Source organism: Mustela nivalis (genome assembly GCF_964662115.1).
Source record: "Mustela nivalis genome assembly, chromosome: 4".
In the NCBI taxonomy this organism is placed as follows: domain Eukaryota; kingdom Metazoa; phylum Chordata; class Mammalia; order Carnivora; family Mustelidae; genus Mustela; species Mustela nivalis.
Window position 1 is genome coordinate 87,236,920 of NC_139023.1, and position 24,476 is coordinate 87,261,395.

General features: G+C 41.5%; 1 protein-coding gene across 6 annotated transcripts in view; it reads left to right on the top strand.

Moving 5' to 3' along the window:
• Window positions 1-18,285: 18,285 nt before the first annotated feature.
• Window positions 18,286-24,476, top strand: part of TRPC3 (transient receptor potential cation channel subfamily C member 3) — a 72,356-nt gene continuing 66,165 nt past the window's right edge. For 5 of the 6 annotated variants that reach the window (XM_082726778.1, XM_082726779.1, XM_082726780.1 and 2 more), the window contains exon 1: window positions 18,286-18,604. In XM_082726778.1, the coding sequence (XP_082582904.1) occupies window positions 18,390-18,604 (215 nt within the window). In that variant the 5' untranslated portion in view covers window positions 18,286-18,389. The remainder of the gene's footprint in view (window positions 18,605-24,476) is intronic. The other variant, XM_082726781.1, reaches the window with a different exon arrangement.

A 24,476-nucleotide genomic window follows, 5' to 3' on the forward strand; every position in this document is an offset into this window, starting at 1 on the left:
GACTATGATTACATACTTACTTAATTATAAAGAATGAGAATGAGATTATCTGTCACAGGTCAACATCATTTTTTCTAATAATTACCTCACCAACACAGACGATGAAAAAAACTGAAAAAAAAAAAATCTCAGAATGTCGTTTAAAACAATCATTTAATGGACTATTTATTTCTTCTCTTTTCTAGCCATCCTCGTAGTGGGTGACCTATCTTCCCTCCTAATCCATAAACTTTTATAGGAAGTAAAACATCAGACTGGTAATAAAGAGAGGCATTGGGGGAAAAGATTATTCCTAGGCTAGCAGTCTCTTATTCAGTTTGATTCCTCGACACCCTGATTACACCTACCCTGATTCCAGTCTATCAATACAAAGTGTGTGGTAGAAGAAAGAGCCCCAACTTGTGACTGCAGGGGAAGAAGCATCCTCAGCAGACAGCCAGGTTCTCTGTAGAGGAAAAGGTGATGAAAACTCTCAGAAAAGAGGTTGAAGATGTACATTTTGCTGAGTACGGCTCAAAAATTCTAGAAGGCAAAATGGAAGAAATTCAACAGTTCACTGAATGACGTGTAGGAGATGGGGTCAGAAGTAGAAATAAGCTGAGCTGATGGAAGAGGAGGTGCCTTCAAGTCTAGTGTTTTTTATGGTGAGTGACAGAAATGTGTAGTTAAAAGGCACGAGGAAGACAGAGTTGGTAGACTCCAGCCAGACAATGTAGTCCTGCGAAGGCTGTAACTGCTACAGGCCGGGGAAAGAAGATACCCAGCATATCCAGGGCTTCTTCGTGTCCTCAGCAGTTACAGATAAGGAGACAGAGAAGCGCTCTCTCAGAGCCTTCTTGACACCGGTTGATGAGGGTGTCTGACTAGGGAGATAGATCTTATTCAATGTGTACTAGATGCACTCTTGACCCCTGCTGCTCAGGACTGCTGATGGGAATTTAAACAACTACATTCTCCTGATAGGGCAATTTCTTAGTATCTGAATAAACAGAAAGTGTATATATATTTTGACTCAAAAATTTTAGGAATTTTCCTCAAAATACTCTTATGTGGTGATCAATTTAGAAACAAGTTAAATGATGTATGGTTAAATATAGCATGCCCATATTATAAAATAACGTAGATAGATTGTTAAGCAAAAATTAAAAATTGCAGGATAGTAACTACACTACAATTTCATTTATATCATTTAGTAAGCAACATAGAAACCTATACTGGGATTGCATATGGAGCAACTACTTCAAAAGGATTTACTATGTGCAGGGCACTGTTCTAGGTGCTTTATGTATTAACTTCCTTAATAAGTTATGTAGTATTATAATTACAGCTATTTTATGGATAAGGAAACTGAGACCCAGCAAAGATAAGGGATTTGCCCCAAACCTCCAAAATATTAAGGGGTAGAGCTAGAATTTTGTCCCAAACCCCTGACTCCAGAGTCTGTGCTTTTAAATACATTAAACTGTCTATCAGGCATGTAAGTGTAAAGAAAAAAAAATCCTGAAACAATATTCCCCAAACTCTTAACTGCAGTTACTTTTTAAAAAGATTTTATTTATTTATTGGTCAGTGAAAGAGAGCACAAGCAGGGGTGCAGCAGGCAGAGGGAGAAGCAGGCTCCCTGCTGAGCAATGAGCCTGATACAGGACTGGATCCCAGTCCCCTGGGATAATGACCTGAGCCAAAGGCAAACACTTAACCCACTGAGCCACCCAGGGATCCCAACTGTAGTTACATTTGAGGAGAGCAGGATTGATGTAGGTTGAAAGTAAAAATAATTGCTAGCTGTTACTCTGACTACTTCAAGTTTTTTTAAACTTTTAACAGTTGGAATATGTTCACTCGTATAGCTTGTTGGGGCTTTTTTCTTTTTTTCACTCACTTAAAAAAAAAAGTTGCTGTACAGTTCCATTTTGCACCAGGGCTGTATGCGGTACTATGGTGGCATTATTTAAAATGGTAAAAGGATGGTGATTAACTTGCCTCAAGGAAGGAAATGTAAAGCAAGACATTTTTGAGTCTTAAAGGATGAAGGGTCTGCCAGGAAGATGTTTAGGACAGGGCGTGTACTTGGTGCTCAGTAACTGGTTTTGAATAAATGTATTCTAGGTAGAGGGGACACATACACAAAGCCTCAAAGGAAAGGTAGCCGGAAATAAGGTTGGAAGGATAGGCAAGGACCATATCACCAAAGGTCTTATGTGTGGAGTACAGAACATTATGTGGCAGCAATGAGAAGACTTGAAGGGTTTTAAGATGTGAACATTTGACTGTTCTACATATATGAGTTTAACAGGTTTCCAGCACATCGCCCTACAGATGCTCACTCTACGCCAAACAGAAAGAAATAATAGAAAAGAATAGCTGCTTCTGGTCGTGATTTGAGATCCTGGGACTCTGCTCATGACTGCCTCATATGATACACCAGTATTGTTATTTTCTACATTTATGATCATTTCATTCATGGCCACATTAATTTCATGAGAATTTTAACTTCCTTAGGCACTGGTGGTTTTTTTTCCTGCTTTGTACTCAATTTTGTAGTTTGCATTTCTATAAAAGCAGCTTCTGAAACAGACCTAAACACATGAATAAGATCTTCTTATATAATCTCACAAAAAGTCATTCTAATTAAACTATCCAGTTTTTCCCTTAATAGTTCTAATAGACATAATTGTTAGTGCCCTTGCATGCTCACTATGAGCTTTTATTCTTCCTCCAGAAATCAATTCTTTTGTAGATACTGGGCTTTTGCCAAATTATCTGCAAAGGTGTCTTTGTTGATGTTTCAATGTATTTGGCTACAGTATACATAATATTTCTAGGCATGGATAAGCTGAATATTTTTAAATAAGTATTACTGGTGGCACAAGCCCCTCAACGCATTTTTGGTAAAAATCCAACCGAGATTCGCTAAGCTGATTTTACATGAAAATTGAAGCCATCTATGGTTTGGGAGCCTGCCATGCCTTTCTGATGTGTGAGAAGCCTCTTTCTCCCTTTGGGATTTCAGCATTTTAAGCTGCAAGCTGAACAGTTGAGTAGGGGAAAAAATTCTCATAAAACAAATAAAACATTCTAAATAAATGATTCCTTTTGGTGGTTCAGTAGCCAAAACTAACGTAAAACTTTTATGAGAAATACTTTGATGTGCAGGAATTGTTTATTTGAAGCAGATACCAGCTCTGTTATTACTTCGCCTGGGCTCTGCAGCAAGGATCACCTTCACAAGATGCCAACAAAGTCCCCTGGACAAAACTCCCTCTCCAGGATAAATCACATTTAAGCCAAGATTTAAAGCTTCCACTTTCAAATGACATTTTAGACAATTCTGTTTTGTAGTGAAGCCTAAATCTATCTATTCTATGCAAAAGTCTCTAACTTGTTTTGTTTTGGGTTTACAAGAATGCAGATCCTTATTAATTGCTCTCCATTTCCACTTCTGACTCATAATGCTGACAGAAGTTCTGACTGGGTTATACCCAAGGCCCGAATTTAAAAAGCACAAACTTAATGTAGTCAGAGATACAGAAGGATACTACATAATTCTTAAAGGGACTATCCACCAAGATGATCTAACAATTGTAAATATCTATGCCCCCAATATGGGAGTAGCCAATTACATAAGAAAACTATTAATCAAGATAAAGAGTCATATTGATATGAATACATTAATAGTAGGAGATCTTAACATGCCTCTCTCAGTAATAGACGGATCATCCAAACAGAAAATCAATAAAGAAACAAGAGCACTGAATGACACATTGGACCAGATGGACCTCATAGATATACACAGAACATTCCACCCTAAAACAACAGAATACTCATTCTTCTCAAGTGCACATGGAACTTTCTCCAGAATAGACCACATACTGGGTCACAAATCAGGACTCAACCCATGCCAAAAGACTGAGATTACTCCCTGCATATTTTCAGATCACAATGCTTTGAAACTGGAGCTCAATCACAAGGAAAAGTTCGGAAGGAACTCAAACATCTGGAAGCTAAAGAACACCTTGCTTAAGAATGGTTGGATCAATCAGGAGATCAAAGAAGAACTTAAACAATTCATGGAAACCAATGAGAATGTAGACACTTCAGTCCAAAACCTATGGGATACAGCAAAGGTCATCTTAAGGGGGAAATACATAGCCATTCAAGCCTCCCTCAAAAAAACAGAAAAAATCCAGAATACACCAGCTGTCTCTACACCTTAAAGAACTGGAGAATCAACAACAAATCAAACCAGCCCCACATATAAGAAGGGAAATAATCAAGATTAGAGCAGAGATCAATGAGGTAGAAACTAGATACAGTAGAATGTATCAGTGAAACCAGAAGCTGGTTTTTTGAAAGAATCAATAAGATCAATAAACCAATGGCCACACTAATCCAAAAGAAAAGAGAGAAAGCTCAAATTAATAAAATTATGAATGAAAAGGGAGAGATCGCAATTAACACCAAGGAAGTAGAAACAATCATCAGAAGTTATTATCGACAGTTATATGCAAATAAGTTAAGCAACCTAGATGAAATAGATGCATTCCTGGAAAACTATAAACTCCCAAAATTGAACCAGGAAGAAATTGACAACCTGAATAGAACAATATCTACTAGCAAGATTGAAGCAGTGATCAAAAACCTCCCAAAAAACAAGAGCCCAGGACCTGATGGATTCCCTGGGGAGTTCTTCCAAACTTTCAAAGAAGAAATAACACCTATTCTCCTGAAGCTGTTTCAAAAAATTGAAGCAGAAGGAAAACTTCCAGACTCTTTCTATGAAGCCAGTATTACCCTGATCCCCAAACCAGGCAAACACCCCACCAAAAAGAAGGATTTCAGACCAATATCATTGATGAATATGGATGCTAAGATTCTCAACAAGATCCTAACGAACAGGATCCAACAGCACATTAAAAAGATTATCCACCATGACCAGATGGGATTCATCCCTGGGTTACCAGGATGGTTCAACATTCACCAATAAATCAATGTGAGAGAACAAATCAATAAGAGAAGAGAGAAGAACCACATGGTCCTCTCAATTGATGCAGAAAAAACATTTGATAAAATCCAGCATCTGTTCCTGATTAAAACACTTCAAAGTATAGGGATAGAGGAACATTCCTGAACTTCATAAAATCTATGAAAGACCCACAGCAAATATCATCCTCAATGGGAAAAAGCTCACAGCCTTCCCGTTGAGATCATGAACACGACAAGGATGCCCACTCCCACCACTCTTGTTCAACATAGTATTAGAAGTCCTAGCAACAGCAATCTACAGCAAAGAGAAACAAAATGTATCCAAATTGGCAATGAAGGAGTCAAACTCTCTCTCTTCGTAGATGATATGATTCTTTATGGAAAACCCAAAAGACTCCATCCCCAAACTACTAAAACTCTTACAGCAATTCAGTAATGTGGCAGGCTACAAAGTCAATGTACAGAAATCAGCAGCTTTCTTATACACTAACAATGAACATACAAAAAGGGAAATGAGAGAATCAATTCCATTTACTATAACACCAAGAACCATAAGATACCTGGGAATAAACCTAACCAAAGAGGTAAAGGATCTGTACTCAAGGAACTACAGAACACTCATGAAAGAAATTGAAGACACAAAAAGATGGAAGACCATTCCATGCTCTTGGATTGGAAGAATAAACATTGTTAAAATGTCTATACTGCCTAGAGCAATCTATACTTTTAATGCCATTCTGATCAAAATTCCACCAGTATTTTTCAAAGAGCTGGAGCAAATAATCCTAAAATTTGTATGGAATCAGAAGAGACCCCGAATTGTTAAGGAAATGTTGAAAAACAAAAATAAAACTGGCGGCATCATGTTACCTGATTTCAAGCTTTACTACAAAGCTGTGATCACCAAGATAGCATGGTACTGGCATAAAAATAGACACATAGACCAGTGAAACAGAGTAAAGAGCTCAGTTATGGACACTCAACTCTATGGTTAAATCATCTTCGACAAAGCAGGAAAAAATATACAGTGGAAAAAAGACAGTCTCTTCAATAAATGGTGCCGGGAAAATTGGACAGCTATATGTAGAAGAATGAAACTCAACCATTCTCTTACACCATACACAAAGATAAACTTGAAATGGATAAAAGACCTCAGTGTGAGGGACGCCTGGGTGGCTCAGTTGGTTAAGCAGCTGCCTTCGGCTCAGGTCATGATCCCAGCATCCTGGGATCGAGTCCCACATCAGGCTCCTTGCTCCGCAGGGAGCCTGTTTCTCCCTCTGACTCTGCCTTCCACTCTGTCTGCCTGTGCTCGCTTTCGCTCGCGCTCTCTGACAAATAAATAAATAAAATCTTAAAAAAAAAAAAAAAAAAAGACCTCAGTGTGAGACAGGAATCCATCAGAATCCTAGAGGAGAACAGGGGAAGTAACCTTTTTGATATCAGCCACAGCATATTCTTTCAAGATATGTCTCCAAAGGCAAAGGAAACAAAAGCGAAAATGAACTTTTGGGACTTCATCAAGATCAAAAGCTTCTGCACAGCAAAGGAAACAGTCAACAAAACAAAGAGGCAACCCACGGAATGGGAGAAGATATTTGCAAATGACAGTACAGACAAAAGGTTGATATCCAGGATCTATGAAGAACTTCTCAAACTCTACACACAAAACAGACAATCATATAAAAAAAATGGGCAGAAGATATGAACAGACACTTCTCCAATGAAGACATACAAGTGGTTATCAGACACATGAAAAAATGTTCATCATCACTAGCCATCAGGGAGATTCAAATTAAAACCACATTGAGATACCACCTTACACCAGTTAGAATGGCCAAAATTAGCAAGACAGGAAACAATGTGTGTTGGAGAGGATGTGGAGAAAGGGAAACCCTCTTACACTGTTGGTGGGAATGCAAGTTGGTGCAGCCACTTTGGAGAACAGTGTGGAGATTCCTCAAGAAATTAAAAATAGAGCTTCCCTATGACCCTGCAATTGCACTACTAGGTATTTACCCCAAAGATACAGCTGTAGTGAAAAGAAGGGCCATCTGTACCCCAATGTTTATAGCAGCAATGATCACGGTCACCAAACTGTGGAAAGAACCAAGATGCCCTTCAACGGACAAATGGATAAGGAAGATGTGGTCCATATACACTATGGAGTATTATGCCTCCATCAGAAAGGATGAATACCTAACTTTTGTAGCAACATGGATGGGACTGGAAGAGATTATGCTGAGTGAAATAAGTCAAGCAGAGAGAACCAATTATCATATACGGTTTCACTTATTTGTGGAGCATAAGGGATTACACAGAGGACATGGGGAGATGGAGAGGAGAAGGGAGTTGAGGGAAATTGGAAGGGGAGGTGAACCATGAGAGACTATGGACTCTGCAAAACAACCTGAGGGTTTTGAAGGGGCAGGGGGTGGGAAGTTGGGGGAGGCAAGTGGTGGGTATTAAGGAGGGCACAAATTGCATGGAGCACTGGGTGTGGTGCAAAAACAATGAATACTGTTATGCTGAAAAGAAATTAAAAAATATATATATATACCATGTTAAAAAAAATTAAAAAAGGAAGCAAACAAACAAACGAACGAACAAAAACCCTTGTATTTTCAATGGAATACTATGCAGCCATCAAAAGAAATGAAATCTTACCATTTGCGACGACATGGATGGAACTAGAGGGTATTATGTTTAGCAAAATAAGTCAATCGGAGAAAGACAACTATCATATGATCTCCCTGATATGAGGAAGTGAAGATGCAATGTAGGGAGCTTGGGGGGTAGGAAAAAAATAAATGAACCAAGATGGATTGGGAGGGAGACAAACCATAAGAGACTCTTAATCTCACAAAACAAACTGAGGGTTGCCAGGGGGAGGGGGGTAGGGAGAGGGTGGCTGGGTTATCACATTGGGGAGGGTATGTGCTATATGAATGCTGTGAAGTGTGTAAACTGGGCTATTCACAGACCTGTACCTCTGGGGCTAATAATACATTATATGTTTATAAAAAAATAAAAAAACTCTTATTAAAAAATAATTTAAAAAAATAAAAAGCACAAACTTTCAATGAAGACTCAATTGTTCACTGAATTTGATGTGTATATATCCAGGTGGACTTTTCCAATCTTTGTAAATATAAGTGGCATTGGACATCAGTGCTTCCCAAGAACTGTCATAGATATCACTTAATGTCCCCCTTTGAACACATTGCTAAGAGATATAGCAATCTTCTTTATAAGGGCAGTTGCTCACAGACTTAAGTAACTTACTCATTGATTAAGATGTAAGCCACCTCAGGGGTACATGGATGGCCCAGTCAGTTAGGTGTCTCGCTCTTGATCTCAGCTCAGGTCTTGATCTCAGGGTTGTGAGTTCGAGCTCTGCATTGGGCTCCATGTTGGACCCAGAGACTACTTAAACAACAACAAAAAAAGATTCAACTCACATCATTGTTTTCCACCCCCTGCATCCGCAATCTCTTCTAAGAAAGGATTTATTGCATTACAAAACAACTTATAGAGGTAAGGGAATCACATTTTAAAAAATCCATTTATATGATAAAGACACCAATGTGTATGTATGTACACTTAGCCAAGACAGTATGGAAGGATTCAAGCATTATGAGATGATCATACCAGATGTCCTTTAAGATACATTTCAAACTCACATAGTTCATGATTTTCTAGACAATGTACTCCCTTCCCTTTCCTTTACCCCTAAAATCCTTAAAAACATTATAATGATTATAATATCATACCAAATGTATTAATTGAGATAACTATTTTATGTTGCTGTGTGAATATCTTGTAATTTTAATTTTTAATCAAAATTTGCATTAAAATGAGACAATTGAGCATCGTATATATGGGAATTTCATTTTCAAGATAATTTATTCCAGAAGAATATATGGAGAAGCAGAAAACTTTGACTTTTCTCCTATTTCTCTTTCCTTTTACTTTCTCTTAACACATTTGTCTAAAGTTAAGAGTTACGGGATAGAGAAATTTTATTTGAAGATGAGGGATAGGAAGTTGGGGGCTGGGAAGGGCATGACTTAAAGTAATGGGGAAACACTGTCTTTTATATATTCAGAATGTCTAAGCGGGGCCCACTTTCCCCTCCCTAAATCCCTATCTGCTCAGACTTGGGGTGTCAGCAAGTCAGGTCTCCTTTCATCTATTGGTGGTAAGTAGATCCTTGTACTTTTAAATGCAACAAAGGACAGTGAGCTGGTAATATGGATACCAGCCTCTTTACCCTAAGTCTATTACTGAACAACGTAGACCTTAGAACGTGATTTCATTTGCAACCTCTTAAGAGACATGTGTGTTGCACAGAATAAATTTGACAGAAGGGCTGTGTGAGCAAGTAAAGGAAAGAAAAATATACTTTAGTTTTTATGACCATTTTTAATTTGTCCTAAGAATTCACCCTGCACAGGAATAATATAAATAATAAATGAATTAGCTCATTTCACTAAAGGTATAAATACTATGACTGGAAAGATTAAATTTCTCTTATTTTTTCAAACTCCCTTTCTGACAGGTGACTTATAGGACACATTTTTGCCAGTTTTCCATTTGTAAGTAATCAGTATTTCTATTCTCCCTCAAGGAAAGACAAATATAATTTTGAGGAACAGGTCTTTAAATAGATTTTGGAGGGCACCTGGGTGGCTCAGTCAGTTAAGCATCTGCTTTCAGCTCAGGTCATGATCCCAGAGTTCTGGGATCAAGTCCTGCATCAGGCTCCTTGCTCATCGGGAAGCCTGCTTCTCCCTCTGCCTGCTGCTCCCCTTGTTTGTGTTTTCTTTCTCTCTCTCAAATAAGCAAGTAAAATCTTTAAAAAAAATTTTTTTAAATAGGTTTTGGAAGGAGGTGGGCAAGGATCATCAGGATTAGCATGGAGTAGAGTTGTTCTTATCCTTGCCAAAAATAGAGGGGCACCTGGGTGGCTCAGTGAGTTAAGGCCTCTGCTTTCAGCTCAGGTCATGATCCCAGAGTCCTGGGATCGAGCCCTGCATTGGGCTCTCTACTTGGCAAGGAGCCTGCTTCCCTTTCCTCTATCTCTGCCTGTATCTCTGCATACTTGTGATCTCTGTCAAATAAATAAGTAAAATTTAAAAAAAATAGAGGCTATCCAGATTTGATTTCTCTATGTACACACAGACAGAGGTCAAGGAAATGAAAACTAAACATGCATCCTCCCTTTCCCCCCAGCCTCTAAACACAACAGCACTCAGAGCCTCAAGGGGCAGTGCTGGCATCAAGCCACTCCTCAGATTGTTGATACAAAACTGTAAGCATGTATAAAGTCTGCATCTTATTAGCAGAGAACATTGATTTCCACTGGTACTAGTTTCACATAAAAAAATCATATTAGCAAATACGTAAAAGAACTGGCATAGAAAAATTAATTAATAATGCATTTAGTTCCATGGGAAAGTTATTACAATTCCCTTAAGAATCTAATTTACTCTTGGATTGTGGGGAGAAGAGCATAACATATTAACCTATTGAATCACTACGTTATACACCTGAAACTAATATAACAATGTGTATCAACTCTATTTCAACTGAAAAAGGAAAAAAAAAAAAGAAATTCATTTACTCTTGGAGATTTCTGTTCAGGCTTGGAGGGATACAGTTGTGAATTTTTTTCATCTGTAGACATAATAGTTGTCAAGAATTATAAAGCATCTGAGATTTGACACTATTCCCAAGCTCACAAGCGGACACAGTTTCATGGATGCTGGCAGAAGGCACAAAACCCCCGGACCAGAGACAAAGGACAGTGCATTACTCACAGCAATAACATGAGCCAGAGTGTCAGCATTTGTGCCTATTCCCTGAGTCTCAGTTTCCACAGAGTGGCATGAAGAGAGCTAGATGATCCCTTCACAGGCAATGGGGTACATTACAAGACAGGAGCTCTGAGCTTCGGTAACTGAATCTTTTGTAACGATAAGTAAGTCCGTGTGAACGTTGTTCACATTCTCTTTGTTATTCTGGACAGTAAACGAACCTGCTTTTTGCTCCATAGAGGGACCGTATCTCTGTCTTCCAAGGCTGTTTTCAATACAAATACCCTTGAAAAGATATTCCAGAACAAAAGCAGCCATTGCCTCTGCTTGCAAGATGTACAGAAATGTGGGGCATCCGTGGAGAATTGAACAATAATAAATTTCTGTCCCTATTTTCTCAAGCTTGAGACTATACATAAAATCCCTAGCTCTGTCCCTTAACCCATTTTCCACTCTCCCCCGCCAAAACTGGGAGTCTTTCTTAACAACACTATGGGCAGATGCTGATGGGGAGAGGAATGGGGGCAATTTTAAAACAGTTGGGTACTGTAACTTTAGTAGTGGAAAGATGAAAAATGAAAGTCCAAAACTCTGTAGGAAAGTTACCCCGGAGAAGGTTGGCTATTTGGCAGCTCCCAACCGCATGTTCCATCCTCCCCCAAAAGCACCCTCCTCTCATTTCACTTCAACACACAACTAAATGAATAATCACTGCAGTTCTGAAAAATGTAAATCTCTTGGAGCATTAAGGACTCTTGGGTTTTTACACACACGAGTGTGAATCTGTGTAAGATACTTATCCTTTAAAAGTTAGCTGAGATTGGCTGCTATGAAGGAAGAGCAATTTTCACTGGTAGGGGAGAAGAAGGGTAATTGTGAAGTTTGGAGCAGTTTGGGGGCATAGCAGGCCAGAGAGAGAATACTGAGGGAGAATGAAAACAACATGATGTCAGAATCTGTAGTGCAGGGCAGCTGGGCACTATAAGGTAGGAAAAGATGGGAGAGAAAGAATAGAGAGAGAAAGACTAGGGAGACACCCAAGAGAAATTGCACCCATTCTGATAGTCTTGAAGTTGGCACTATGTTCAAAGCAGAGAAAGAACATTCTTTTCCTCCTTCTCCTCACTCCTGGATCTTCTATGCATAAATATTTATTGAGTATCTGTTGTTGCAACAGCCACTGCTACTATTCATTACTCATTACCATTTATTGAACTCTCACTATGCTTCCAGTTTTATGCTTACACTGCTGTGACAAGCTCAGGTAAGACATTAGAGTCCCATGTGGGAGACAGACAAGGAAGTCAATAATTATACCATTTAGTGAATGTATTGAAATCAGACAAGGTAGGTCCTTGCTTTAGGACCCAGACTTCCCATTTCCATCATTCATTCTGTAGTCCACAAAAGTGAGCCAATAGTAGCTAATTCTTACACAGTACCCATCATGGGCCAGGCCAAGTTTTAGGTGCAATGAACAATGAGCCTCTCTATAACAGCCCTATGAAATAAGTACTATGATTATATCTTACAGAGTGTGTATCCATATACCCCAATGTCACAGAACCAGTAAGCAGTGAGGTGGGGTTTGATTCCAGGCCTCTGGGCCAGTACAGGGGTGGAAACTGTCACTGAACCAACTTTAAGCTCACTAGGCATTTGTGAGCTGCCCAGGAAATATAACCATCACTTACAACTTCTTTCTGTGATAAAAAACATTTTGACTTCCAAACTTGTGACTCATGAAGAAATTTTCAAACAAGTGTTTTAAGGCAGGAAAGTACCTGAAACCTCCTGTCTAGAAGAGACCTATGAGCATTAGTGACCTATGGTTAACAGGATACTGTAAATTCGGTACAAAAGGCATTAGAGTATTAACTGCCACACTGTAAGTTTAGGGATCCTCCTTTTTAGGTTCAATTTTTCTTATAGGCAGCCGTTTCCCCCTTACTAGTTTATGCTGCTAAGAAAGTTAAAGACTTCGGTTTACTTTAAAAAGCAAAGAATCAAAGGAATGAGATGACAAGCCACAGACTGGGAGAAAGTATTTACAAAAGACACATCTGATTAAGGAGTGTTATCCAAAATACACAAAGCCTTAAAACTCAACAATAGGACACCAACCAACCAGATTAAAAAAGGGCCAAAGATCTTAATAGACACCTCGCCAAAGAAGACATACAGATGGCAAACAAGCATATGAAAAGGCATTCAGCACCCTACGTCATTAGGGAAATACAAATTGAAACCATGAGATACCACTACACGCCTTTCAGAATGGCCAAAATCCAGCACACTGACATCACATCACAGAAGATGCGGAGCAACAGGAATTCTCATTCATTCAGGTGGGAATGCAAAACCACACAGCCATTTGGGAAGAGAGTTTGGATGTTTCTTATAAAAGTATACATACTTTTACCATGTGATCCAGCATGCGTGCTCCTTGGGATCTACCAAAGAAAATGACAAAGTATGTCCACACAAAAACCTGCATATGGATGTTTCTAACAGCTATATTTATAATTGCCCAACCTTGGAAACAAGGAAGAGTTCCTTCATTAGGTGAGTAGACAAAGAAACTGTGGTACATCCAGACACTGGTATATTATTCAGTGTTAAAAAGAAATGAGCTCTCCGTTTGCAACGATGTGGATGGAACTAAAGGGTATTGTGCTCAGCGAAATAAGTGACTCAGAGAGGGACAATTATCATACAATCTCACTGATACGAGGAATTTGAGAAACAAGACAGAGGATCAAAGGGGAAGGGAAGGAAAAATGAAACAAGATGAAACCAGAGAGGGAGGCAATCCTTAAGAGACTCTTAATCTCAGGAAGCAAACTGAGGGTTTCTGGAAGGGAAGAGAGTGGGAGGGATGGGGTGGCTGAGTGATGGACACTGGGGAGGGTATGTGCTATAGTGAGTGCTGTGAATTGTGCAAGGCTGATGAATCACAGACCTGTACTCCTGAAACAAATAATACATTATATGTTAATAAAAAAGAAGAAGAAGAAAGAAATGAGCTCTCAAGCTATTAAAGGACATGAAGGAAACGGAAATGAATCTTACAAAGTGAAAGAAGCCAATCTGAAAAGGCAACATACTGTATGATTCCAACTCTATGACATTCTGGAAAAGGCAAAACTACAGCAACAATAAAGAGATCAGTGGTTGCCAGGGGTTGGGAGGCAGAAGAGATGAACAGGCAGAGCACAGAAGATTTTTAGGGCAATGAAACTCCTCCGTAAGGTGGATACATGTCATTTTAAATTTGTCCAAACCCACAGAATGTACAACTCTAAAAGTGAACTCCATTGAAAACTATAGACTCTGGGCGATAATGATGTGTCGTCAATGTAGCTTCATCAGTTTTAACAGATGTGCCACTTTGGCGGGGGATATTGATAATGGGGGAGTATATGCATATATGCATAGGGTATATGGGAAATCTCTGTACCTTCTAATCAGTTGTTCTGCCAACATAAAACTGCTCTAAAAAAATAAAATCTTTTTTTAAAAAGCGAAGCAAAATTTATTTGTAAGAGAACTTCTGTTCTTAAGGAGAAAAAAAAAATGTGCACTATCTGGAACATTATACCTGTTCCCATGCTCTTGCTCCCTTGAGAAAATTGCTAACCTTCATCTTGAGGTGCAAGAATTACTGCCTAAGAGTGTCTTCTTATTAGGTGTGTTATAGACAGCACTGGAGAAAGGAAAAGAAAGACGCAGAGAAAAAGAACAGGGGCCTCTGCAGTGTGTGAAATAGAATTAAAAGAAGATACAACATTTTTTTTTTTTTAATTTAGGAGGAAATTGGGAGATCATCTTCTGCTATCAGGTTAAAAAATCATTTTTATTTTATTTGGACTTAGCATAAAAGTTATGCTTTATTTATGCCTCAGTGGTCATCTCTTCTTGAAAATAAACTTCAACAGTTGGATTTTCTGAATATTGAATAATGAGTTTTCCCCCAAAGGAGTTATGGATTTTGAATGTATGTTAGGCGAACACTCATTTTGTGAATACACAGACAGTGAACAACACATATGCAGTGATAGATCTTCTTTTACAAAAGAAGGAAATAAGATAAAGCTGGCTTATGCCAGGGAAGTCTATATTTCCTCTCTCTTCAAGAAACTACTTTCTTTCAGATTTCCTTTCCTCTGGGTTTTCATCAGTCTCAGGGCCACACTTCTTTTTTTTTGTTTTTTTAAATACAAATTAATTTTATTTTATTTTGTTTTCTGTTTTTTTAAAATTTTTTATTTTTTATTAACATATAATGTATTATTAGCCCCAGGGGTACAGGTCCGTGAATTGCCAGATTTATACACTTCACAGCACTGACCAGAGTACATACCCTCCTGAATGTCCATAACCCAACCACCCTTTCCCTACCCCGTCCCTCCAGCAACCCTCAGCTTGTTTTGTGAGATTAAGAGTGTCTTATATTTTGTCTATCTCCTGATCCCATCTTGTTTCATTTTTTCCTTCCCTACCCCGCAAGCCCCCCATGTTGCCTCTTAGACTATTCATATCAGGGAGATCATATGATAACTGTCTTTCTCTGATGGACTTTTTTCGCTCAGCATAATATCAGGGACATACTTCTTAAGAATAAAAATGTTAGCAGACTCTGGGAAAAGAGTTCTCTCAGACCAGGAGAATTAGTCTATGTTATGAGCTGAACTGAGCTGCCCCCCTCCACCCCCTGGAAATTTATATGTTGAAGTCATACTCCCTAACACCTCAGGATGTCTATTAGAAGATAGAGTCTTTAAAGAGGTCATTGAAGTTAAAAATGAGGTCAGAGGCCCTAACCCAAATGATTGATACCCTTCGAAAAGATTAGGACACAGACACAGAAGGAAGACCATGTGAAGACACAGGAGAAGATGATCACCTAGAATCTGTCAGAGGAAAACAACCCTGCCAACATCTTGCTCTCAGACTTCTAGCCCCCAGAACTGCCAGAAAATGAGTTTCTGTTTTTCATCCAGTCTGTGATACTTTGTTATAGCAGCCCTAGCAAAACTAATACAGCGTGAAAGAGTAAACCCTGATAACTCCAGCATTCCCAAAGTGCTTCTATTCAGAGCCTAATAAGAGCAGTTCAAGGGGCCCTTGGGTGGTTCTGTCCATTAAGTGTCTGCCTTGGGCTTAGGTCAGGGCCCCAGGGTCCTGGGATCCTGCCCTGAGTACTCAGGCTCCCTACTCTGCAGGGAGTCTGCTTCTCCCTTCTCTTGCCTCTCTCCCCACCTCATGCTCTCTCATGCACTCTCTCTCAATAAATAAAATCTTAAAAAAGAAAGCAGTTCACGAACTTAACATAATTATAAAGAAGCTGTAGACTTCATAAATTAATTCAACAAATATTTGTTGAGCTTCTGCAACAAACAAGTGATTAAGACCCCACACCATTCTCAAGGAATTCAGTCTAAAGAGGACACAGGCACAGAGTTAATTTCAGTATGATGTGACCGGTGGTAAGACTGTGGTATGCACAGAGTGCCATGGGTAAGGGCCAGAGGCTGTGAGAACTTCACTGAGATATAGAAAGGGGATCAGATTGGAAGCCACACGTAACCGAAGTCTTTGGGGAAAAAGTAGAAGTGTGCAGGGTGGACAGGGGAAGAGAGACATTTCAGTGACAGGAGTCCTGGAGACAAAGGCAAGGAAATGAGAAAGTGTCTAGAATGTCAGGGGATGAGTGAGAAGTTCAGGGTAATTGGAGTTAGAATGTGTATGAGGGAGGATGGGAGGAGAGAGTGAAGTAATAAGGTCAGACCACTAAGGGCTGGGCATGCCAAATTTGGATCTTAACCTGAAAGCAGTGGAAAGCCACCAGAGATTTTTATAGCGAAAAGTCACGATCAGACTTGCTCTGAGCATGGTCTGTCTAATAGTGTGGAAAATGAAATGGTATTGGGAGAGGTAGGCTGCATAAAAACAGAGAGCCAGGAGGTCAATGGGAGCCTGAACTGAGGCAGTGGTATTGGGGTGCAGAGAGCAGTCTTGCTTTAGAGATATTTCCGAAGTGGAATTGAAGGGGTCTAGAAACATATATTGTGAAGATTTTAACACCTCCATTTCTGCATGTACTAATATGGAAAAGTTGCTTCCAAGTGTAAAGCACTAGACAATATTTACTTATATTTTCTGTGTCAGATGTACAAAAAATATCATTTTCTTAAACATGCAGATTTGTTATCAACTTAATAAAACACAATATTTCATTTAATTTTAAAGAACTGAACTGAAAAGAGCTACTACATATCCTTACTTAAGTTTTATTTAATTTCAGGAAGAACTGCTCCCTGAAAAAATACAGTGTAAGTGATACAGTTAGAACATGAGTATCTTATTTTATCTTATCATAGCATGTCTGGTATTTCTGTGACTCTTCCAAGTTGGACTTGATTGAAAACTGTGTATTTGAGACAATAGAGGCAATAGAAAGCCTTGGAAAATACACTTAACTCAGTCTAATCTGAGTTTTCCCATTAGCTGCCTTCTGTGACTAGTTTACTTTGTCTTTCTAGGCCTCAGTTTTCTTATTTCTAAAACAAGAGACAAATTCTTTGATCCTTAAGACTCCTTTTGACTAAAACTCCACGAATCTTTTCTTCCAGAAGAAATACTGCTTTTGACTTTTAAAATGAAAAAAAAATTATTAATTATTATTACTATTGAAACTTTAGAAAGGAGACTTTAAATTTTGCTAGAAAATATTGGTATGTATATAAATCTTGTTAAATGGTTTTGAGACTTATTTTTAAAGAAAAAACCTGAAGCATGTGCATGTTCAAACATTATCGTTCTTGGGGTACAAAGGCACCCAAGGAAATGTACTTAAACCTCTGCGGTTTTAACTCAGTCTTAGAGTAACGCAATGACCAAGTGATATTTGCTGAAACAAATCTGGAGTCGAATTGGGTAAATACGCATGCAGAAAAATGAGCAAGCCAGACGATTTCCTTTTCCCTTTCTTAGGAAACTTGTATCTCTAAGTGGAAAAGGGTGTAGCTCCTCCGGCAGAGAAATGGGAGAATACGGAGGGAAGTTTCTCTGATTGCCTCGCTCCCTACCTGCTGGTCTGATTTCCTCTCCAGCGCGCTCCGATAAGGAATTGATTCTCCCCCTCCTTCTATCCGCCCCCCCCCGCCCCGCTCCCTCCCTCTCTGTCCTTCACCCTGAGTAACGGTAGTGTCCTAGCAAGTGATGCTGTCGGAGACGGGAGCCCCGCACCGAGGAGGCTTCGGCGCCGCCGCCGCCGGGCGGCAGAGCCCTTCCCAGCACCAGCGCCCCACTCGGCCCCGGGCGTCCTCCTCGCAGCCACAGCCGCCGCGGCTGCTCCCACGGTTTCATGGTGGGCGGCGGCGGCGGCGGCGACTCGGCTTCGCTTCCCGCCTCTAACCGCTCGGTGTCGGGCCGCGCCGTTCTCTCCCGCTGCCCTCCCGCCCGGGGCTGCCCGGGGCTGCCGGAGCGGCCGGCGGTGCCGAAGGGGCGCCGCGGACAGACCCGGCGGCGGCGGCGGCGGCGGGCGGCCGGCATCCCCACGCTCGGACCGCGGCGGGCGCGATGTCCACCAAGGTCAGGAAGTGCAAGGAGCAAGCGAGGGTGACCTTCCCCGCGCCGGAGGAAGAGGAGGAGGAGGGCGAGGACGAAGGCTCGGAGCCGCAGCGCCGCCGGCGGGGCTGGAGGGGCGTCAACGGGGGGCTCGAGCCGCGCTCGGCGCCCTCCCCGCGGGAACCGCGCGGCTACTGCCCGCCGCCCTTCTCCCCCGGGCTGGACATGTGAGTACCCGGCCGGCCCGCGGCCCGCGCGTCGGGAGGGCAGTGCCGGGCGGGGGGCAGGATGGCGCGCTCCCGAGGCCGCCCCACGACGTGCCAGGGACCCCCAGACGTCGCCCGGAGTGGCATGACAGTTCTGTTCGGGGCGACTTGGGGATGCTTGGTTCTGCTTTGTGTGGGGACTTGGGGACCGCTGAAGGCGTGGCTGGGGGCTCTGTCCCGGTTCAAGCGCACGGAACGGCCCCGGACCCACACAACGGACGCCAGACTCGTTTTGCAGCAAGCAGACACGTCCTCTCCTACACGCGCACGGCTGCCCCGCGGCCGGGACCCCTCGGCGTAGGAACCCTGAGCTTACCCGAGGAAATCAGAGAATGAGAAGGTGCCCATGGACCCAGGCGCGTGCTCGAACTTCGACCTCCTCCCCAGCTCCCCTGCGTGGAACCGCGCTGGGAACGTGCGTCTCCCCCGCGACGCTCCCGGCGGTGCCGAGCGGGGCCAGGGAAGTGGGGAGAAGGGAAGGAAAGGTGTGCGATTGTGTGGGCGTAAGTTTGCCCAGTCGCCTTGTTTCTCGATGGCCCGTTCACAGTTGGGGGCAAACTGAAGCCAGATCCCCAAGGGAGAGGGGGCGCGGGGTAGCGCGGGAACTGAACTGTTCAGTGGGAACTTTGGCTGTAGTTCCCAGGCGCCTCAGGGTCAGTAGCTGTTTTCTTTTTAAAGGAAGGTAGAAGTCGGCCCTTAGTGTGTGAGAAAGAGCAACTTTTCTCAATTTCCAGATCTTGGAGCCAGCCTTCGCCGCTACGTGACATAGAGAGGATTAAAAGAGAACCCTTAGTTTTATAGGGTGCATGCTATTTTCCTTGTCACATACCTTGGGCGTGCCACGAGGTTTACTGTCTTTTTTAGGAAAAACGCGCAGACCTAGGTAGAGAACTTGGGGCCAGACGTAGCAGGCCGTACTTACCGTCTGGGCGGGGTAAGTGGTTCTTGGTGAAGGGACCGAGGTTACGCAGCGCCCCCTGCTGTTCTAGAGCTGCCACACCCCTGGTCCCGGGCCTCTGGGCGACCTCCAGACCGACCTAATCACAGGGCTCAGCCCGCTCAGAACCCGCTCCTGGCCTTTCCGGATTTGCTTATTGAAAAACGGAAATCAGCGGCTAGGAGCAGATAGCTTAGGGAAGGGTTGTCATTTAAAATGAGCGACGCATCCCGATGTGGTTCAATTATTGCCTAAGATTAGCCTAGGGTGGAAATGTCCCAGGAAATGGAAGGAAGGTATATCCTTAGGGATTAAAGCGCGGCCAGCATGCTTCCCAGCCTCTCTAAGGTTTAAAGACATTGCCTATTTTCCTTTTGCCAATTTGGTTTTTATAACCCAGTTCAGTTTCTTGATTATTTAATTTTTTTCCCCTGCTACCATAAATCCACACTAAATGGGACACCGCAGCCCTCTTATCTGAGAAAGTAGGGTGGAGCAGAGATTACTCACTTGGCCTTTTGGAGTTTGAGGTCAACTACACAAAATACTGAGGCAAATTCTATCACAGACTTGTCTACCTGCTAATAGAACAGAACATTTTTTTCTGTTTTCTGACTTTACATAATTCAACAAGTAAATGTCCTAGTGTATTTACTTTGTAAAGTAGTTGAGAAGACCCGGTCATGTTCAGAAGACAAACACTAATAAACGTTTCTTTGGGAGGTAGGGCAGCAATCTCTTCATGTTTGAGTCCTGTCGTTTGCTAACGTCGGGCACTAGTTTGATATCTGTAGCAAAAATCAGCTCTTCAGGGGCGCCTGGGTGGCTCAGTGGGTTAAGCCGCTGCCTTCGGCTCAGGTCATGATCTCAGGGTCCTGGGATCGAGTCCCGCATGGGGCTCTCTGCTCAGCGGGGAGCCTGCTTTCTTCTCTCTCTCCCTCTGCCTGCCTCTCAGTGTACTTGTAATTTCTCTCTGTCAAATAAATAAATAAAAATAAAAAAAAATAAAAAAAAATCAGCTCTTCAGGGCGCCTGGGTGGCTCAGTGGGTTAAAGCCGCTGCCTTGGGCTTAGATCAGGATCCCAGGTCCTGGGATCCAGCCCTGCATTGAGCTCTCTACTCAGCAGGGAGCCGGCTTCCTCCTCTTTCTCTGCCTGTTTCTCTGCCTACTTGTGATCTCTGTCTGTCAAATAAATAAATAAAATCTTTTTTAAAAAATCAGCTCTTCATTCCACCTTCACTTAGAATATAGCCCCAGTTTAACAGCTCAGAGAGTGAGCACAACAAGCCTGGTATGGAATTGGGGCGGGATAACCAGTCTCTCAAAGACCCAGGGTCATTTTCAGGAATCAGACTAGAATAGCTGGCTTTAAATTCAGCCAGGATGCTGAAGATAGAATCCCACTTTTACCAAAAAGATTCCTGAGGGTAATCCTGTTGCTCATTTCACTGCTCTGTGCTCCAGTATTCCACTTGGGAATTTTAAACAGACTGACTTTGGAGAAAGAATGTCATCTGCTATATCACTAACAAGACTTTTAAAAAATATCCTTTGGTAGAACTCTTGATTCAACCATTGATTCAAATCAAGACTTTCCTTTTCCCAGTTATTTGCAAACTTTGCGCCAAGTAGTCTGTCACTGGCAAGATTACCTCATTCTTGAAGTTTTTAGTTATTAAATGTATCTGATGAAACTCCAAAAGGCATCTGAAGGCAGCTCTCACGTGATTCAAAGACAATTCTTAAGCATTTGCATGTGGCAAGTGCAAGTTAGGTACAGCAAGCCCCGAAGATGAGTATGGCAACTTTTCTGCAGTCAAGGAGTTTAAAATCTCATGAGGGAGAGGTGGAAATGTAACTGGGCATGAGCTACTATGCTATAAATTAGAGTAAAATGAGTACCATAAAAACATACACATAAGGATGGAGCTATGAAGGATCAAGTGTAAAGAGTGACAGACTATGGTAAGGTCGTGGAGAAATCAAGGAAACCTTTATGGGCTTTAAAAGATAGGATAAGAGACAGAGACAGAGTGGGAAATTAATTGAAGCCCTTCCCCCAAAATGCTAGGTATGTCTGAGGAACACTAATTGAGCTTGGTTGGAACATTGAATGTGTGTAGGAGACCAGTGAGGTTTAGCTGGATCTATTGGTTTGGGCATTAATATGGAGGATCTTGTGAGGAGGAGACAATAGGGAGCCATCAATGGTTACAGAGCAGCAGCAATTTGATCAGAGACAGTCTGAGAGTAGGATGGATTGACATGGCAATTCAGAGAATGCAAATAAATAAATTAGGGGGCTACTAAAGCCATTCAGGCTGAGATTAGGATATGTAATAGTGTAGTACTGTGGAGTAGAAAGGAGAGACATTGGAAGACTGAATACACAGATAGGATCAATGCAATATGCAACTTAACTGCCCAGGAGGGGTTTAAAGAGGAAGCAGCGGGGGTGCCTAGGTGGCTTAATTGAGTAAGCCATTGAGCGATTGAGCGTCTGCCTTCTGCTCTGGTCATGATCCCAGGGTCCTGGGATTGAGCCCCGAGCCCCTAGCCCCATGGCAAGCTCCTTGCTCAGCAGAGTGCCGGCTTCTCCCTCTCCTTCTTCCCTCCCTCTCCATGCCCTCCCTTCCTCTCTCTCTCTCACTTTCTATCTCAAGTAAATAAATAAAATCTTAAAGAGAGAGAGAGAGAAAGCAGGGTCAGAGATGACTTGGGGATTTTGACCTAGATAACTAAGATTATTGATGTCATTGTTGAAAAGGAAAAGACAAAGAGGAGGATCTGATTTTTCAGATAATTCTGATTAGATGTGTCAAGCAGGAAGATGGGAATGCAAGTTTAAAGCTTGGGAAAATTTGAGAATCCACTGGCTGATGGAGCTAGTTGCTGAGTCATGTGAGTATAGGATATTATCCAAAGAAAGAATGTAAAGAGAGAAACAAGGAGAGCCCTAGACTCCCCTTTCGGAATGATTCTTTTTGTTGTTTAGAGAGTACAGAGAAAGGGTAGCAAGCAAAGGACACAGAAAAAGATGAAGGAGCAGGTGGGTACTAAGGCAAAGCTGCCTAGAAAGAACAGTTTCAAGAAACGAGAAGAATTGACCCATAGTTAGCAAATACCTGATAAATCAAGAGAGGAGCTTATGAGTCTACTCGTGGGAAGAAGAATCAATCCTTCTATGTATTAATATACTTACACATAGTCATTAGATTTCTCAGCAGTATTATCTTTAAAAGAGAAAGACTTCTTGAAAGGAAGATTCTGTTTAGTTTTTCTTCAGAGGAAGTACTGCCAAAAATGTGTCATAACAAAAGCAGTAATTTGTGTTTATATAATATTTCATGCTGGAACTGAGAAGAGATCTTAGTACCTGCCCTCTCTTGGGTCTGGTATCCCCACCAGAGCAGCTGTGTTTCTGTTTCTCTGGAGATTTCATATCCTATCTTTCTTATAGGGGCAAGGGTATCTGTCAGTCGGGTAGAGATCTGGGGAAAGAGGTCTACCTACTCTTTCTACAGACTTTCAGCCAGTTCCCTTATTTTTGGCTCTTGCCCCATCTCTACTTTCTGGGATTTCTTTTGCCTTCAATTTCTGGGATTTTTCTGGCATTGAGCAGGGTGGATCAACTTGCTTCTTGTTACAGGCACTCTGGCACTCTAGTTGGACCTCCCTTGTCTCTACTAAATCATTTACCTTTCTTCCAACTTCACATGTTGTGTAGTTACAGATATCAACAAATGTCTTCTGGTTTCATGGAAGATGAAATCTACATTATTTTTCTCTGTTTTCCTTGCTGTTTAGAGGGGATAATTTTGAAGAGGAGAAAAGTTAAGAGAGGCCTTTATTCCTTCATCTTGAAACCAAATATCCCTACGATTATGCTTCAGATGTTCATTTAAGCCCTAATGAAAACTATATTATTAACAGACCAAGACCGCAGAAGGAAAACTATTCTTAATCGTGACTGATCTTATTGCGTGAGTGGAGTAGATAGTAAGCTATACAGTGTGATATGAGGGTCATTTGAACTCCCCCACCTAAAGTCATCTTAGTACCACACTTCCGAAATCTAACTAGTAGGGAATATTTTTGGGGAAAACAAATAGACCGCTTGAGTTGCAAAGGATTGCATCTCGTCCAGTCTCTTCTTTTACAAATTGATAAATGGAAGCTGAAGTTGGACCTCTAATTCACAAAATGCATTTACTCCTAGGAGGAATAACACAGGACACTACTAATTAGTATTAATTCACTTATGAGATCCAATTAATTCATCATTTCAATTTGACTGCTGATGACTGGTCAACTTGAGAAAGTTCGTAAGCTAAGTGGGAGCACTGAGGATGGAAACAAAAAGGAGAAAAGAGTATCTCAAAACGTAATTGACCCCCTGCCAAATATCATTTATGGTTTTCTCTTTTCTTAACATCAAAGTGGTGAGAGAATCATGGCACAGGACTGGGGCATCATCTAATGATGTGGTTAGAATTTTAGGAATTTTTCATTGCTGTCCTGGGATAGCATTGCTTATCCTCCCTCTCTCTCTCTTTCTCTCTCTCTCTCTCTTTCTCCCACCCTTCCTCTCTTTCCCTCTCCTACACCCTCCAATATTCTTATCCACTATGCTTTGCCTTTGCCTACAATATCCCATAAAGTCCCTTACCTCAGTTGACAGTAAGCAAGAAAACACCATGGGAAATGTGACATGAAAGAAACCTGTTTTTACTGGGCTCCTAGGCTCTTGCTAGGAAGGAATACTTTAAACTTCCTGGCTCAGGATTGAGATTGTCCCCCTAGAGAGCATGCATAAGGAACAGTGAATGGCCGCTGAGCAGTCTCCTCAGGAGGGAGGCTCTTACCTTGACCAGCAGTCTTCCTTCTCAACGCTG